General features: G+C 52.5%; 1 protein-coding gene across 2 annotated transcripts in view; it reads right to left on the bottom strand.

Moving 5' to 3' along the window:
• Positions 1-9605: 9605 nt before the first annotated feature.
• CFAP45 (cilia and flagella associated protein 45) overlaps positions 9606-14604 on the bottom strand; it is a 30035-nt gene continuing 25036 nt past the window's right edge. The window contains exons 9-11 of one of the 2 annotated variants that reach the window (XM_074389631.1): positions 14084-14277; positions 10213-10437; positions 9606-9830 (exon numbers count right to left, since the gene is read on the bottom strand). In XM_074389631.1, the coding sequence (XP_074245732.1) occupies positions 9752-9830; positions 10213-10437; positions 14084-14277 (498 nt within the window). In that variant the 3' untranslated portion in view covers positions 9606-9751. The remainder of the gene's footprint in view (positions 9831-10212; positions 10438-14083; positions 14278-14604) is intronic. The other variant, XM_010348531.3, reaches the window with a different exon arrangement.

The following is a 14604-nucleotide window of genomic DNA, read 5'->3' as shown; positions in this document are numbered from 1 at the left end:
AGAGTTAATCCTGATCCCAGGTCATAGGGTTCCCCAGGAACATCCAGCCCACCTTCCCCAGAGGCCGCAGGTCTTTTGAAGGGATTCAGGGCTCCTGAGCTAAAAGAGGAGAGAAGGGGCGTGTGCAGGAACAGAGTCTCCTCCTGGCTGGCCCTTCTGGAACTGTGCTCCCCGTTCATACTTGACTCAAGGCCATCCCCAAGTGTAGGGGACTCCCGGGAGCAGGGGTGCTATGGGGGATCCAGGGTGACTGACGGACTAGAGTGGGAGTGTTGGGGAGAGCAGTACCAAGGGGACTGACAGGGGAAGGGGGTCCCTGTGGAAGCGTGTGCACCCCTCAGCAATGTGCGTGTGGGAGGAAGGCAGGATGTCTGTGCCAGGGTGTCTCTCTGAGGACGGCTAAGCCCCTCTGAGTGAACTTCTAGAGGGATCGCTTGGTGTCCTGGCTTCTCTGCCCAGAGAGAGGGGCCAGGTCTTGGGGGTGAATGCAGTCCGAGTATTAACTGGGTCCTTGAGACCAAGGACCCTTGTAACCAGGACTGGTCACCAGGCTGACTAAGCCAGCACAGTTCTGGGGAGGTCGGCACTGGGGTGGGGAGGGTTCTGGCAGGTTGGGGGGGGCAGGTGGAGGGCCCTCCTTGTTAGCTGGTCTAAGGGGGACAGAACATGCCTGTGCCTCTCTGGATTCCATGGTGGGAGGCAGGACATGAGTGATCCCATTCAGTAGCTCGACTCCCTCAAGAGTCAAGGACTGTCCCCCTTCCCTACCGTGGGGCACAGAAAAGGCAGAGGGGGAAGAGTGTTGGGGAGGGTTATGGGGCACAGGGATGCTGCCAGGGCCCATCGCTCTGGGGAAAAATAAGACAGAACATTAGGGAAACACAAGGAGTCCACGCGTCTCTGCGTTCCAAACCCCTGCACCCAATTCCCAACAATAACAGGGCACTCTGAGACTTGGCAGATGTACACAATGAATATCTTTATTTCCTTATTTATTTTTAGGTTTATGGGATTTTCCTGCACCCTTTGAAGAGCAGGGTTCATTATCCCCATTTTACAGATGGGCAAACAGAGGCCTGGAGAAACATAGGGATTCAGCCAAGGCAGCTGGGGCCTGAGTTGGGATACCCAGGTACCCAGGCTGTCAGTCCAGAGTGATCCAAAGAGAGGTCTCGGTGATCCTGTGGATTACTAGACCCACTCACAAACAAGAAGCATGGAAGGTCAGGGTGGGTGGGAGGGAAAACAGGTGAGACCATGAATAGAGAAAGCAGTAAGGGGGTGGCTTTATTAAACTGAAGGGCAGACTTGGGATGTAATTGGGTTCTGGATGTGGGCTAATGTTAGAGCTGGGGTAAAGTTTGGGGTTAGTTGAATTATGAATAAGGTTGAGGTCGGATTTGAGGTTGCGATTCGAGCTAAGGTTGGGATTAGGGTTAGAAATACAGCCAGAATTGAGGCTAAGGTTTATGGCTGGGATTTGTGTTACAACAAGGAATAAAGTTTTAGTTTCATTTACAGCTCTGCCTGGGGATACAGTTAAGGCTAAGTCAAAGGATGGGTTTAGATTGATTTAGGATTGGGGCGACCATTGGGTTAGAACTGAGCTTGAGACTCACATTGAAATAGGCTACGGTTAGGGTTGGAACATGATTTAAAGACATGTAAGCAGCGGGAGTTGATGAGAATTGAAGATGAGGTTTTATTTCTGTTATAGACAGACTTCAGCCTCCATCTGCTCAATCCAGGTTTGGCTAGAATTGTCACCCCTTAGTGTGGGGAGACTACCAGTGGCACATGTTGACTGGGGTCTCAAGACTTTGAGGAGGAAGCCAAAGGTACACGAGCCCATCTAAGGGGTATGAGACCACCAAATCCCGTAGTGCACGGACCTCTGAAGTCCTGCTCCACTACCAAGCTCACCAGCTGGCCAAGCTCCAGGAAAAGCATTTAGGGAGGAGATGCAGGAAGCTACTGACGATGAATGGGGCTCTGACACCAAACCGAACTAGAACATGGGGTCCATCAGAGGGAGTCTTACTGGGTGGGGAGGAGGGGTGGTCTGCGTTTGGAGTCCTTAGGAGACGGGATTTAGGACAAACTAAGGGCCTACATGCTCCTAGAACAGCCGCTTTATGGTCCACCACATGGGGGTCCTTCAAAGCCTGGAAGGGCAGAGTGCCATGTTGCTCCCCTTGGCCTTCTGAGGCTTAATTGCTACCTCCTTGCTATTTGAATCCTGTAAAAGAAGCTGTCAGCCTTCCAGCCCTGTGCCCTGAGCCCTGCAGGGATTTCAGGGCGGTGGGGAGGCTGCGGAGGGAGTGAAGGCACTGGGGTGTCAGCACAGTTTCCATAGCATATGTCGCGATCCCACGGTCCCCTCTCTCCGGGAGCAGCCAGGGTCTGTGATTCTCTCTGGGCCTTATCCTCAGCAGTGGAAGAGGGCCCCGCTCCTAAGAAGACCCCATCCCAACTCCTCCCTCTCATTTTTCCCGACCCGGTCTCCACCCCAAACACCTCACTTCCCCACCCACTTCCTTTTCAGGTTTTATAAAGGTCTGGATCTAGGAGACTACTGGGGTTCCCTCTGTGGCCCCAGAGAGAGAGAGAAGAAAGAGACTGGGAGAGACAGTGATGCGTTATAGGGCAGAGACAGAGACTGGGACAGAGACAGAAACACACGTGGTCTAAATGGCCCCTCCAGAGGCTCAGAGGGAGACAGAGGAGGCAGAGGGCCCAGGCCGTGAGCTGAGTCTCAACACCAATTTCCAAAAGGGCCCCTTGCTTTTTCCTGAGAAATCCGTGACTCTCCAGGGAAGAACGGCCCTGGTTTGGGTGGTATTAGCTTCTATTCTAAGACAATCACAGAAAATCAAAGACAGGCCTAGAAAGGGGTAAACAGGGAGATACAGGAGGTAGAAAGAGGCTGGACAGAAACCCAGGGAAGTCCAGAGACTGCTTCCAAGATGAGTGCAGCCCAGCCCCAGAACATTTTCGGGAAGGGCAGGCAGAGGGCTTGGCCTGCCTACTCTTCCTCCAAAGTCCCTTTCACGGCAACGCCACCCAACTCCCCTAAGCCCTACCCTCCTCTGCCTGGACCTGCCCACCCCAACCCCTCTCCAGGCCGCCAGACTCCCTGGGCTCAGGCTTAGTCAAGCTCCCCAATCCCTAGCTTGGCTGGCACTGCAACTTGACTCTCTAGGCTCCTCCCCACGCAGTCAGCAAGCTCCTCAGCCCCCTCTCCCAAGTCCCCACGCAGCCCAGGGCTCGCCCTGCAGCACCCAGGGAGGAGCTGTCCTGCAGAGGAAACCTCTGAGGCAAGACCCTGGGAGCAGCAGCCGTGAGAGACTATGGATAGGCAGAGAGTCGCAGAGAAGCCAAGGAGCCTTGCAGCTGCTGTCCATCCACCCGGCTTTCAGTGACGCTTTGGAGGTGGAGGTCTGCCAGGTGAGGCCATGGCTGCATGAGAAGGGCAGGGGGCTCAGAGGTTACATGGGCGGTCCTGGGACAACATCGGGTTCTGGTTGCAGAGAGGGATGAGATCGACGCGTGGGGTTAAGTTTGAGGGTGGGGATTGGGTTTGAAACTGAGGCTCAAATCAAGGCTGGCAGGGAAGAGCCGTGAACACAGGTGACACAGGGACTCCCCAGGCCCTTGCTCAGGTTTCCCAAGCCTCAATGGTTCTGACTGGTACACTTCAGAAAAAGCGGGATTCTAGGAAGAGCCTGGATATGCCCACATCTCCCCCACCAAGCAGTGTCCTGAAGCTGACAGAAGAGCAAGCAGCAGACACACAGTCCCCATCAAGTAAAGGAGTGGCTGGCGCTGTCACTACATCCGCAAAGCACAAGAGCAAAGGGAGGCGATTGAACGCCACCCACTGAACTGTTAGCAAGACATGAGTGGACGCACGAAGAAATCGCTTGAAAAGTGTGATTTCCTGATGACAGACCTGAGCAGGAATGAAGAGACTGAAGATAAAGGTGTCTTCACCTCGCCAAGATCAGCCACATCCTGCAGAACCTCCGTTCATTCAGCAAGCAGCCAGGCTTTATGCTAGGCCCTGGGGAAATGGCAATTAAGGAGACTGGGTCTCTGTTCTTACAGAAAACCCCATCTGATGGGGAAATGGCTCCTGGCCCTCAATGTGGTGGTAAGCTGCAGTAATGCATGGGAGGCCCCTGGCCTAGTGGCAATGATGTTTAAGCCGAGATCTGAAGGATAAGTAACAATGGCATGCCAGAGAAAGGAGAAGGGGGTGGAGCCAAGTGGCCAGGGGAATATTTCTGGGCTCGGTAAGTAAGCCAGGTCCCTGCCAGATGGGGAATGAGAAGAGCAAAGCCAGGAGTGACCGCTGATGATTATTTTTTAACTGAGGAAGGAAGATCCTTGAGAACCCAACCTCTTGGGACCTTCTACCCAGAACACCAGAGCACCTCACAGGGATCAGAGCCAGGCCCTTGAGTGGATTAAGTAACCAAAATTGATTGTCCTGAACCATGTGTCTGTCTGTTTACGGAGAGAGAAACTGTGATGAATTAATCCACAGGTCCAATGGGACTTTGACTTAATTTGTAGAAATAAAATTGGCTTTTGATTTTGTCACCTGGATTCCCCAAACACGTATCCACAGAGGGGAACTGTGGTCCCCCTCGACCTGCAGGGTGGCCCCGGGCCTGCCCCGCCCCACTGGCAGTCGCCCAGGAAGGTGTGTGGGACAGAGCTGCAGCCGGTGCGTGTCTCCTTCGGAGACTTTCTCACGAAGCCCGTCCTGACCAATCCTCTCTGCTCTCTGTGTTTGTTTCGTGTTGCCTGGACACCGGGATAGAAGGCACCAAGGGGAAGGTGGTGCCACAGGGGCGGGGTTCAGAGCCAACACAGCTCTTCCAGGGCTGCAGGGACAGCGGAAGTATTACCTGGCAGGAGGGCAGCAGGCCCAGCCCAAGGGATAAAGTTGAAGATTCCCCACTTCTCCCAGTTTCCTCCCCTCAGCAACCCCTCCCTGAAAAGCTCGCATAGCCCTGTGCTTCCAGAACGACAGACGCTTCCCCTCAGGGTCAGCCTGCACCGCGCCCGGGGTAGGCGGTATCTGAAAAGAGGCTGTGTAGAAAGAACCCGGCCCTGTCTTTTGTGGTCCCAAGGAGCGGAACTAGGTCCACACATCGGATTCACAGGAAGACATATTGACTCAATATGAAGAACCTTCTGGACATCAGGGCTGATCCGAGATGGTTTGGGTTGCGTTTTGAGGTAGTGAGCGCCCTGTCTCAGGATGCACAAGCTAAGCTCAGACTGTCCAACTTTTACTGAGACCAAGTAATGTCCCGCTGTGATTCGAGTCACAGGCGAGGATGCTTAGGCTTTCAGGGGTAGTAAAGGACATCCCAGCACCCCACTGAATCAGAGTTTGACTAGAGTTTACAAAGGAGATTCAAGCATCAGAGACTCTTTGGGGGTCCCTTTCTGCTTTGAGATTCTAAGATTTGGTGTCCATCCCCACTACCCAGGGACAGTCTTCCCAGAGGCCATGCAGAGACGCTCATTGGCTCTGGACAGTTTCTTCCAAGCCCAACCCTCCTGCTCCCCACTCCCATTCAGCCCCTTCTGACTCTTCTTTCTGGGAGTCTTCTGAGAAAGCATCTAAAATCTCAGCCCTACTCCTGTCCAGCCTCAAAGTCATCAAAGGGCATTGAGATGAAAACGACCCCTCTCTTAAGAGGACATGGGTGAGAATGCAAAAAGAAGCACGGAGCTTGCACCTCAAGGAGAATGTCCCAATTGGGAGGGATGTGAGGTTTGGGAGCCAGGAGAGAGGGAAGGTCTGAGCTATTTAAAGCCAGACAAATCAAGAATAACTCTACGGCGTCGGAAATGAGGACCTTCCAGGTAACCTTGGCATGATTTCCCCTGACATATCTCAGAGTCTGGTAGGGGAGGCAGGTTGCTGCAGGCAGCAGTCCAGGACGGGAAGAGACCTATGGTCTGGAGTGAGCCATCTGCTTCTTGCGCAGTTCTCCGCCAGCTCCCACTCTTTGCAGAAGCAGCAGTTAGGAGGAGAGAGAGTGAGAAACAGAGTGAGGCGCTCACTGTCCCTGAGCCTCCACAGCCCACAAATCCAGACTTCTTGTCTGAGGCTCCAGCGTCTCCTTCCATCACCTAAACCGTAGCCACTCTTCCTCACCCTGAAAGCCTTGTCTGTCTTTGAACTCTCTCAGCCCCTTTCATCTGACCCTAATCCAGACGCTTTTACTGAGACCAAGTAATGTCCCGCTGTGATTCGAGTCACAGGTGAGGGTGCTTAGGCTTTCAGGGGTAGTAAAGGACATCCCAGCACCCCACTGAATCAGAGACAGCATGGCTTAGCAACCAGGGCAGCTGCTGAGTCACATCCAGCTGGAGCTCCTTCTGCAGCTAGTGCAAAAGTACTGAGGCCACCTCCAAGCCACAGCATAACATGGTGTGGGCAGCAGGCACATGTGGGCAGGTAGGGCATAGAGCCCAGCCAGGAGCCAGAGGCACGTGCCTGGGAGGTGGCTGCCCACAGATCTGACTCAGTGCCTCAGAGGGAGCCCAACGCCTAGATTCTCTAGAGTGGAGTAGTTGGGTATGCCATTTTAAGGGCTGGAAAACCCCCCAAGGCAGAAGACAGGGGGCTGGGAAGTCTTCAAGAAGCTAACATGTGCCGGGCGCGGTGGCTCAAGCCTGTAATCCCAGCACTTTGGGAGGCCGAGGCAGGTGGATCACGAGGTCAAGAGATCGAGACCATCCTGGTCAACATGGTGAAACCCTGTCTCTACTAAAAATACAAAAAATTAGCTGGGCATGGTGGCACGTGCCTGTAATCCCAGCTACTCAGGAGGCTGAGGCAGGAGAATTGCCTGAACCCAGGAGGCGGAGGTTGCGGTGAGCCGAGATCGCGCCATTGCACTCCAGCCTGGGTAACAAGAGCAAAACTCCGTCTCAAAAAAAAAAAAGAAGCTAACATGTACCTTTATATAAAATAACTTAAAAAAGAGATATAAAAAGATCAGATATCCATGTAACAATGTCAATAATAGTGTGGGCACAAGAAAAAAGGCTTTATGTTAACAAAGACAGTGCGGCAAACTGTCCTTCCTACTTATCTCTTACAGCCTTTCACAAAGCCCTGCGCTGATTCAGTGGCTTAGATGGGTACACAGAGCTCACCATCTCCGCCTCGGAGCATGGGAAGGGGAAAGCTGAAACCTCCTCAGCAGAAAGCAGCCGCAAGGAAGGTCCAACCTCTAGCAGCAAGACTGAGCCTAGGAATCCACTAGAGTCCTCAGAAGAATGTCCATTTTCTGCTTTCTTTGTCTCCAGGCCCTAGCCTGACTCTGCAGGCTCGGCTCACAGTGTCCTGCTGGGTCTACCACCACGATCATGCACCCTAACCCCACCAGCCCTCACTTGAAGCTGGGAGATTTCTCTGTAATTATCCCCACTGCCATTCCTGAAGGAGATTGGTAGAGGGTTTTTAAAAGCTGCCCAGAGGTAGTTGACTGCCCTCGGATCCCAACTGCCTGCCTGGCTCTCAAGAGTGTCATGCGTCTTCGAACTAAAGTCTTACTGGTTCAGACTAGTTCAGAGCCCATGAAAGCCTGGGTGTGGCTTCTCAGGAATCCTGAGAGAAGAAATTGAACCTCTCCTTCACTTCGTGGGCCAATTCCAAGATGGAGAACTCCCAATGAGAGTGGAAGGGTCAACGCTGGGGCAAAGCCCTGAGATTCTCTCCCAAACCATCTTCACCTGCTCAGAAGCGGCTACGTTCTCTCTTCAAAGCCCGGCCTTTATTCGTGTAACCTATAACTGCCCTGCGTCCAGGCCCAGTCAAGACAGTCTCACTTTTAGTAAGGCCTTGGGATCTTCCAGGACCCAAAGACCTACATTTTCACCAGCAGTAGCTCTGGTCAAACGCTGGCCTCACTTTCAACCTGTGGTGTCAGCCCATGTTTCTCTAAGTGGGCTCAGAAGTCAGCAGTGGGTGTGGAATCTCCTTTCTCCTCAGCCCTTTCTCCACAGTGGCCCATTTTTTCCAGTCCTGAGATGGATGACATGGGTGTGAGCCTGGGAAAACTGTAAGCACCTAGGCTCTTTCTGGCTTCGCTGAAAAAGAGGGTCCTCTGAACTAGGCAAAGCCTTGGTTCCTGGTCCCCGCAGGTACCAGCTGAGCAACAGATGATGCTCAGAGAGAACCTTTGCCAGTGTGCCAACTGCAGATGAGTCCCAGAATCCTCAGTGGCAATGCCGTGTCTTCTCTGCCATCTGAGGCTGGGTACCACATCTTCCCAAGACCCCCAGGGAGGAAGGCCTCAGCTTCCCTGGGAAGGAGGGTTTGGGGTTAGGGGTGCCGAGGCTTAGGAAAGCCTCTTTCCCAAAAAGCTGGTGGGGCGGGGCAACAATCTTTCCTGGTGGGAAAGGTGGAGAAGGTGCCTGGGAAATCCATGGCTGTCCTGTGGAAAAGAAAGCACAGGAAACAGCTTACCGACTCTCCCTGGGTCCTATGAAAAGAGGACTCTTGCCTGAGGCCCTCGTAACCCGGAGTTGTAAACATCCATGACGCACCCAGCAGCTTCCTCACCTCCTCTAGCGCAGGGCCCATTGAGGAAGGCAAGGCTGGGGGTGCAGAGGGACCTCATCATCACAGCAGCTGGAGGAAAGCCCTTTCCTCTAGGCATGCAAAAACAGGGACGGGCCTCCATCCCTACAAGCTGGCACTCCAGCCCCAAATGGGCACCTGACAACCAGGTGAGAGGCCAGAAACGCAGAGACGATTCCGAGCAGCTCAGGAGAGAAAGCAGGAGCAGACTGGCACAAATGAGAGGCTTCTGAGGGGGCAGCCGTGTCTGCTGTGCTCAGTGAGTGCCTGGAATGTGCCTGGCATGTGGCAGGTTCTCAGTAAATTTCTGAACAAGCGAATGAATGATTATAGTTTGGGGCAAAGTGAGAAAAGTTAAAAACAGATGAAAATGGCTTGAGAGCCACACCTATGGGAGTGAGGTGGACTGAGGAGAGCCCAGCCACAAGAGGGGGCTGAGTTTGGGTGAGGGGACTGGACTGGCAGGGTGGAGAGTGCAGGGCTCTGCGTGTGTCCCAGCGGGGGATGGGCCAGTGTCTGTGTTGCAGCACTGCCTGGAATTGAAAGGGTTCTATCAGGAGAGAGCCGAGATAGGCAGAGTGAGCCCCAGGTTCAAACATCACCCCTCGACAGATGTGATCTGAGTCATGCGTGTGATCCCAGTAAGAGCCCTGCCTCACCCAGCCCTGGTGCCTCCTTCACCAGCTGCGCCTGGCCAAGCCTTGCCCCAGCCCCTCCCTGAGAGGCATCTGTAGCTCACCCTCAATGCCCTGAAATGCCTCTGAACTGGGCGTCGGGGCGGAGCGGAGACAAGATTGTTCTGAAAGTTGACATCCCAGGGGATCACAAACGGCCAGGAGACACCAGGACAGAGGGACCTCCTGGCTTAGGAGAAACCATCAGAAAAGAGCATCTTCCCATTCCCTTACCCTCAGCACCATGCCACCCACACTCGGGTCCTCCACAACCTATTCTGTTCCACTTCAGTACCTGGTAGCAGCCAGATTCTAACGAGAAAGCCAAGCTATTCCTGAGAGAAGTCAAATTGATTTAATCTGTAACTATGAAATGTCTAGATTAGCGGCAATTATGGACACCCAGAGCCTGGGCAGAGTCTGTCCCTCGAAGGCATCCTGGGGACCACGAAGGCTCCTATCAGTTCACAGAGGTGGCTGGCAGGATGTTAGCTTTGCGCTCAGCTTCAATGCAGTACTTCTCAGGAAGGCCAGTGGCTCTGTCAGGGAAATGCAGGGCAGGTATAAGGAAAGGTGCTGGACCAGACAGGAGGCAGGAAGAGGCAGGCTCTGGGTGGGGTTTATAGATCCTGGGGGCCTGCACCCCCTCAACCCTGCTCTCACAATCCACCCCTCAAACACACATTCATGTCAAGGCTCCAGCATCCTGCCAAGGAGTTGCCAGACAGCCAGGAAGACCCCATCCCAGGACTTTCTGCCGGAGCTCCCTTTGGAGGGATGAGCCCTGGGTGGGGAGAAGGGCCTCTCCCTGAGCATCTCTGCCATGGCCCCTTCGCCCCCAAATCCCACACTGTCTAGCCTGTGGTGCCATCTCTTTGGGGAAGGGAAGAGGATCTGTGGAAGGAGGAGATTCCGGCGCACCTCAGCTCTTCAAGCTTTTTCCTTTTGATGTCATCGATGCGCTCACGCCGTTTCTGGGCCTCCTCTTTGAGGCGCCGGCCCTCCTCAAAGGTGGCAATCCGGTTCTGCACCTGCTTCTGCTGGTTCTCGCGCACCTGGCGCCTCAGCTCGTCGGCATGCTGTAAGCGCCCGGTGGCCCTTTTCTCCTCCTCCAGCCTCTCCTTCTCAATCTGTTCTCTCTGAGCCCTGGGGGAGGGAAACAGGAATGGAATGAACTCGGCTGAGCTGGCCCAGGCCAGGAAAGGTGGTGAGGGAGCCTCCCGGGTGGGCTCTTCCAGCAGACATGCCTCAGAGACCACAGACCCCTGAGCTCCAGCCCCTTTTGTAACTCAAAGATCAGCCCCAAAAGCTGCTGCCTGTGCGTGCCCCGTTCTCCCAGCCGGCCAGGACTAGCTCCAGGGTCTCGTGACTGTATGTCATGGGCAGGCTTAGAAGGGCCCCCAGCTTGGTTTGGTGCTCTGCTTTCACTGTTTTGGAATTCTTCATAATTTCTGGACTCCACATTCTCTTGCTCTGCCACCCGGGCTGGAGTGCTGTGGTGCTGCCATGGCTCACTGCAGCCTCCACCAGCTGGGCTCAAGCGACTCTCCCACCTCCGCCTCCCGAGTAGCTGGAACCTCAAGAGGGTGCCACCACACCCGGCTGATTTTTTTTTATTGTGTCGAGATGAAGTCTTACTCTGTTGCCCAAGCTACAGATTCTCAATTTTCACTGGGCACTGAAAATTACGTAGCTAGCCTTGCACCCAGGGTTTCACTGGGAGCTACTGTTCCTACCCCTCCCTGGTAACAATGCATAACTCCTCTCCAGCTTGTCCTGAGATTTCGCCTGCCTCCCTTCCTTCTTTCCTTCCTTCCCTCCCTCCCTCCCTCAATGCTTGGAAACATAAAAGATGTGGTAAAGTGTCATGCTGCTCTACCCTGGTTACTAAAAGAAGGAAGGGGCTCAGCCTGATATCTCTCAGTTCTCTTCCTGATCCATCTCTCCAAATTTCCTTTAGAAACCTCTGCCACAAAAATACTTCATGGTCCTGACATCAGGGAGAAAATCACTAATGACAACAAGAAAGGCTCAGAAAACACTCAAATGAAACACAGTCACATCTCAGTAAAAATGCAGTTATATGCCTTCTTAAGCTAACATCTAATTTTGTTCTCAACATAAGTAAAGAAATGAAACGTACAATCATCTGAGGCAAGGATCTCTCCCCTGCTCTCCTACCCTGGAGTCACCGATACCCCAACCAAAGGTACCTACAACACTGCTTTGCTTCCTCATGTCCCTCTAGCTTTCTTCCAAGATCCACCATACATTGGGCATCCTCTCCACTCCCACCAACTCTTTCCATCATGCAAACATTTCCAAAAATGTTACACCTTCTACAGAGACTTCCCAGTTTACCCAAAGAGAACTGCTGGCTTCCCCAGCCCTCTGTATTCAAACCCCAAAACCTGGCTGCCCAGACACATCTCTGATAGCAAGAAGACTCTCCTCTGTGCCTTGCCATTGTTTTCCTGTATTTAGAACAGTTTTCCACTGTGCCACCCTCTTCTGAGGGAAGGGGTAAGTGTGGAAAAGGGGACTCTCACTAGAGAGCCCCAGCGGTGCCAGGCAGTTGAAAATCCAAATGAGGAAAACTTGGTCATTACATTGGGTTAAGGCAGTGATCACAGAGCCTAGCTGCATTTTAGAATCTCCTGGGAGCTTTGGAAACATACTTATGCATGGGCCTCACCCCAGACCATTTAAATCACAATCTAGGGAAGTGGAGCCTGGTCATCGGTATTTTTCACAAGCTCCCAGACATTTCTAAAAACCACTTTGGGCCAGGCATGGTGGCTCACACCTATGATCCCAACACTTTGGGAGGGTGAGGCAGGTGGATCACCTGAGGTTGAGAGTTCAAGACCAGCCTGACCAACATGGAGAAACCCTGTCTCTACTAAAAATATAAAATTCTCTGGGGGTGGTGGCAGGCGCCTGTAATCCCAGCTACTCAGGAGGCTGAGGCAGGAGAATCGCTTGAACCCGGGAGGCAGAGGTTGCAGTGAGCTGAGATCATGCCACTGCACTCCAGCCTGGCAACAAGAGTGAAACTCTGTCTCAAAAACAAAAAAATATATATAACAAACACTTGGTAGGGGAGGTCAGCCATCTCTGCTTAGTCAACAGGCTGAGAATTACAGGCATCCCTCTGTCCAGAAACAGAACCCACATACAGGCCATACAGGAGGCTGTGCTTTTGAAGCAGAAAAAGTTGGATTTGGGCTGTGGCAGAGATGCTCCTGAGTGAAGACACTAGCATGGTAGTCACATGGCCTTGGAGACACGAGGCCTAGATACTAACCTACAACAGGTGAAGCTGAGCTTCTCCAAAAAGGCTGGTCTAGCTTTAATGACTGGCTAGTGCATATGCTTCGGGCAAACAATGCAAAGGAAAGACAAATGGGTCGGCAGCAAAAGGAGGACTTGAATTTCATTTCATTAATATTTATTAGTGCCTGTTAACGGCAACACAGATGTCCAAGGGCAGAGAGGTCGTTGTGGAGAGAGAAGACATCTGGAAGGCAGATTGTAGCCCAAGGGCAGAATCTTTGAGGGTATTTAGGAAGGTACTTTCTTCACTAGGTGTCCAGTGATCATGACACAACCCTGGGGGCAGAGAAGCTACAGAGCCAAAGGGCATCACAGCAGGCAGGACAGGCTGGGGCCCGCAGTCCAATAAAAGACCAAAAATCTGGCTCTGGTAAGGACAGAGGCTCCTGAAGGCCTGCTCTGCCTGTAGCTCGGGGTCTCGGTAGCCTGGTCTGGCATGCAACTAACTAACCATTGCCAAGAGGAAGGATCAAGGGCGTATGGACCAAGAAAGTGATGTTATACTGTTCAGTCTCTACTTATCTGAAAATAGCGTCTGTCATTTTGTATCCCCTCAATTCAAATATTGCTTGGCTTGTTTCCTTTCGAAAAATTCTCATGTTGTAGAGTCTGAACCAGAGCAAAAGGAGAATCATTGCCAGTTAGACCAGGAGAACACCCCCCAGGGACAAGGCCTGGGAGTGGCAGATCTGACTGAAGGAAAACAGAGCAGAGACGGAAACCAGTGGCAGCTGTGACTGACTGTTGACTGCTTTCGGGGAGGGAGCAGAACACTGAGAGATGTGAACACTTAGCTTCCACTTATGTGTTGAAATTAGCATTGAGCCAAAAGGGAAAACAAAAATAAAAGGAGAAAGAGCTACCAAGGAAGAACGATGGATTCACGTAGGTGCGGTCCATCCGAACACAAATCTCTAATACCTTTCCTGTGGAATGGGCAAGAGCAGTGTTTTGTTCATTTCTAATGTCCTCCATGGCATCCAGCACAGAGCCCTGTATTTTCTGTGCTTAGTACATATTTGTCAAATGAATGGCAAACGGTTCCCTTAAAGTCCTGCTCCAATGACTCACAATCCTTTCTGAAGTTCTTCTATCTTTCCTAAACCACTCTTCTTGCAGTTTCATCCCTAATTTGAAGGGGCCATGGGTTAGAGGGCAGCAGAAGGGACAGATTTTTACCTTTATTTATACTTTTACTGCTCCAGGGTAAATAATCCCAATCATCACCAATTTCTTAGGCAATTCCAGGTGCTAGCTCCCAATTCTCTAACCACAAAATGCTTGGCCCCAGTGATTTTTAAAAGCTTCACTCGTCCATCTAGTTCTAATGATCCCACCAACCCAGCCAAGATGGATAAGCATCTGGTAACACGCCTGAAAGCTTCTCTCTATCCAACACGGACCATCCCTGCTACAATACGAGGAAAGAAATCCAAGATCCCCAGGCCCCTCTTACCGAAGAATCCTCTCGAACTCATCCCGGTCCCGCTGCACCTGAACAGCCAGAGCGTGCTCCTTGAAAGCCACCTGTTCGAGCCGACTTTTCCGCAGCTTGGCCTCTGTCTCCATCTTCTTCTGAGCATTTTCCTTTTCCTTCCTGCGCCACTCTCTGTCTGCAACCTCTTGGTTGCGCTTGGCCCGCAAGGCATCCTGGGAAAGTTGGCAGGGGACCAGTGAGGGCACAAAATAGCCGGAGGTACAGACCCAGTGGCTTTAAGAAAACCCCTGCTATAGGCCGGGCGCGGTGGCTCAAGCCTGTAATCCCAGCACTTTGGGAGGCCGAGGCGGGTGGATCACGAGGTCAAGAGATCGAGACCATCCTGGTCAACATGGTGAAACCCCGTCTCTACTAAAAATACAAAAAATTAGCTGAGCCGAGATCGCGCCATTGCACTCCAGCCTGGGTAACAAGAGGGAAACTCCGTCTCAAAAAAAAAAGAAAAGAAAAGAAAAGAAAACCCCTACTTACAGATTCTG

This window comes from Saimiri boliviensis, chromosome 19 (genome assembly GCF_048565385.1).
Source record: "Saimiri boliviensis isolate mSaiBol1 chromosome 19, mSaiBol1.pri, whole genome shotgun sequence".
NCBI classification, from domain to species: Eukaryota; Metazoa; Chordata; class Mammalia; order Primates; family Cebidae; genus Saimiri; species Saimiri boliviensis.
Note: the sequence above shows the minus strand (reverse complement) of the source record. Positions and strands in the feature narration are given on the sequence as shown.